A 2144-nucleotide genomic window follows, 5' to 3' on the forward strand; every position below is an offset into this window, starting at 1 on the left:
CTGCAGCTGCTGCAGCTGCTGCTGCAGCTGCTGCTGCAGCTGCTTCTGCAGCTGATGAAAGAAGAAGCAGTCTCTGTTCTCGTCTTTTATAATAGGGGACCTCGCAGCATCCCAAAGCAGCGAGAACGCACTTGTTTGCTGCTGCCAGCTGCTGCTGCTGCTGCTGCTGCTGCTGCTGCTGCTGCTGCGGCTGCTGCTGCTGCTGCGGCTGCGGCTGCGTCCTTCCATCACGGCAAGCGCAGGTGGCCCAGTTACGAGATCCCCTTGAGTGAAGTTGCAGTGCTGCTGCTGCTGCTGCTGCTGTTGCTGCTGCTGCTGCTGCTGCTGCTGCTGCTGCCGGCGGCGGCGCCGCGCCTGGAGTTTTTGCTCCTTCAGCAGCAGCTGCTGCTGCAGCATTTGCATTCCTTGATTCAACTCTGCAGTATCTCTTAGGGTTAGCGCTTGCTGCTGCTGCTGCTGCAGCAGCTGCTGGTGCAGCAGCTGCTGCTGCATGTGCTGCATCAGTTTCTCGTTGACAAAGTTGCTGCAGAAGCGGGTGAGGCCGGCAGAGAAACAGCGTGGTGTAGGTGTATTTGCTGCTGCTGCTGCTGCTGCTGCTGCTGCTGCTGCTGCGTCTTCTTCTGTATCCGGTAGGATATCTGCTGCCTCCAGCAGCACTACTGCTGCTGCTGCTGCTGCTGCAGCTGAGGAGGAATCAGCAGCAAAGATAGAATGCATGCGTCGCCGCAGGCTGCTGCTGTCGATGCAGCTAAAGAAAGATTCCGGTTTTCTCTCTCCTTCTTCTGGCGTTGCTGCTGCAGCTGCTGCTGTTCCTTCTGCTGCTGCTGCTGCTGCTGCTGCTGCTGCTGCTGCACCTGATGAACCTGCTGCCGCTGCTGCTCCTTCGTTGTGAGCGTTGGAGCAGCTGCTGCAGCAGCAGGGCAGCAGCAACTCGCCTGGTTCTGCTGCTGCAGACATCTGCTGCATCTGCTGCACTGCAGCAGCAAGAGCAGTCAGCTGCCGGCCCCCCAGCTCCGCAACCCAGGCGACGAGGTGCCTATACACCTGAGCAGCAGCAGCAGCAGCACGGCGTGCTGCAGCAGCAGCAGACAAATCTGCCTTGAAGCAAAGAAAAGGAGAAGACACGAAATACCGCTCCGTCTCAGCAGCAGAAGAACCCATCGCCTCCAAGCAGCAAAAGAAAAAAAAGTCCCGCACCACCTGCAGCAGCAGCAGCAGCAGCAGCAGCAGCAGCAGCAGCAGCAGCAGCAGCAGCAGCAGCAACAGCAGCAAAATTGGACACCCACAAGGGAAAATAAGAAATCAGCTGTTGCTGCTGCAACTTAATAGCTGCAGCAGCAACAGCTGAAGCAGCAGCAGCGGCAGCAGCACAATCCGCAGCAGAACCAACACGGGAACCAGCAGCAGCAGCAGCAGCATCAACAGCAGCAGCAGCAGCAGCAACGGCAGCATCAACAGCAGCAGCAGCATCAACGGCAGCAGCAGCAGCAGCATCAACAGCAGCAGCAGCAGCAGCAGCAGCAGCAGCAGGGTGTGTGTCTCACTGCAGCGTTGCTGCTGTTGTTGTCTTCTGGCTGCAGGGGAAGAAAGGAGACACAAGGAAGAGCAGCAGCAACAATAAGGCCCCTCGCTATCTGCTGCTGCAGCTTGCTGCAGAAGCCAACAGCAGCAAAGCTGCTGCAGACGGAGGACCACGTGAGACACCGCGTAAACCTCTCTACATCTGCTGCTGCTTCTGCTGCTGCTGCTGCTGCTGCTGCTGTTTCCCCCTGCTGCTGCTGTTGCTGCTGCTCTTGCTGCTGCAGCTGCTCCAGCAGGCGAGAAACAGCAAAAGCGGCCTTTGCTGCTGCTGCTGCTTCACCTGCTGCTGCTGCAGCAGGGCCTGCCACACTCTCCGTTGCTGCAGGCGGCGCAGCAGCACCTTCTGCTGCTGCTTCTGCTGCCGCTGCTGCTGCTGCTGCTGCTTCCTCACCCGCCTCCAGCAGCGTTTCTCTGACGAGCTGCAGCAAAATGAAGGGCGTCGAGTCGTCGCATGCAGCAGCAGCAGCAGCACCGGCAGCAGCGCCGCCAGCACCAGCAGCAGCAACGAAGAGGCATTACATACTCTATCAATTAAAAACTTAGAAGCTTTGCTTCTCCTTTCT

General features: G+C 58.6%; 1 protein-coding gene across 1 annotated transcript in view; it reads right to left on the minus strand.

Moving 5' to 3' along the window:
- Positions 1-2144, minus strand: part of EMH_0058510 (uncharacterized protein) — a gene marked incomplete at both ends in the record, with an annotated part of 7543 nt that overhangs the window by 4207 nt on the left and 1192 nt on the right. Inside the window, 2 exon segments of the mRNA XM_013497584.1 lie at positions 1-1200; positions 1545-1992. Coding sequence (XP_013353038.1) covers positions 1-1200; positions 1545-1992 — 1648 coding nt within the window.

The sequence above is a fragment of the Eimeria mitis genome, genomic scaffold (assembly GCF_000499745.2).
Source record: "Eimeria mitis Houghton genomic scaffold, Emh_scaff2775, whole genome shotgun sequence".
Taxonomy (NCBI): Eukaryota; Apicomplexa; class Conoidasida; order Eucoccidiorida; family Eimeriidae; genus Eimeria; species Eimeria mitis.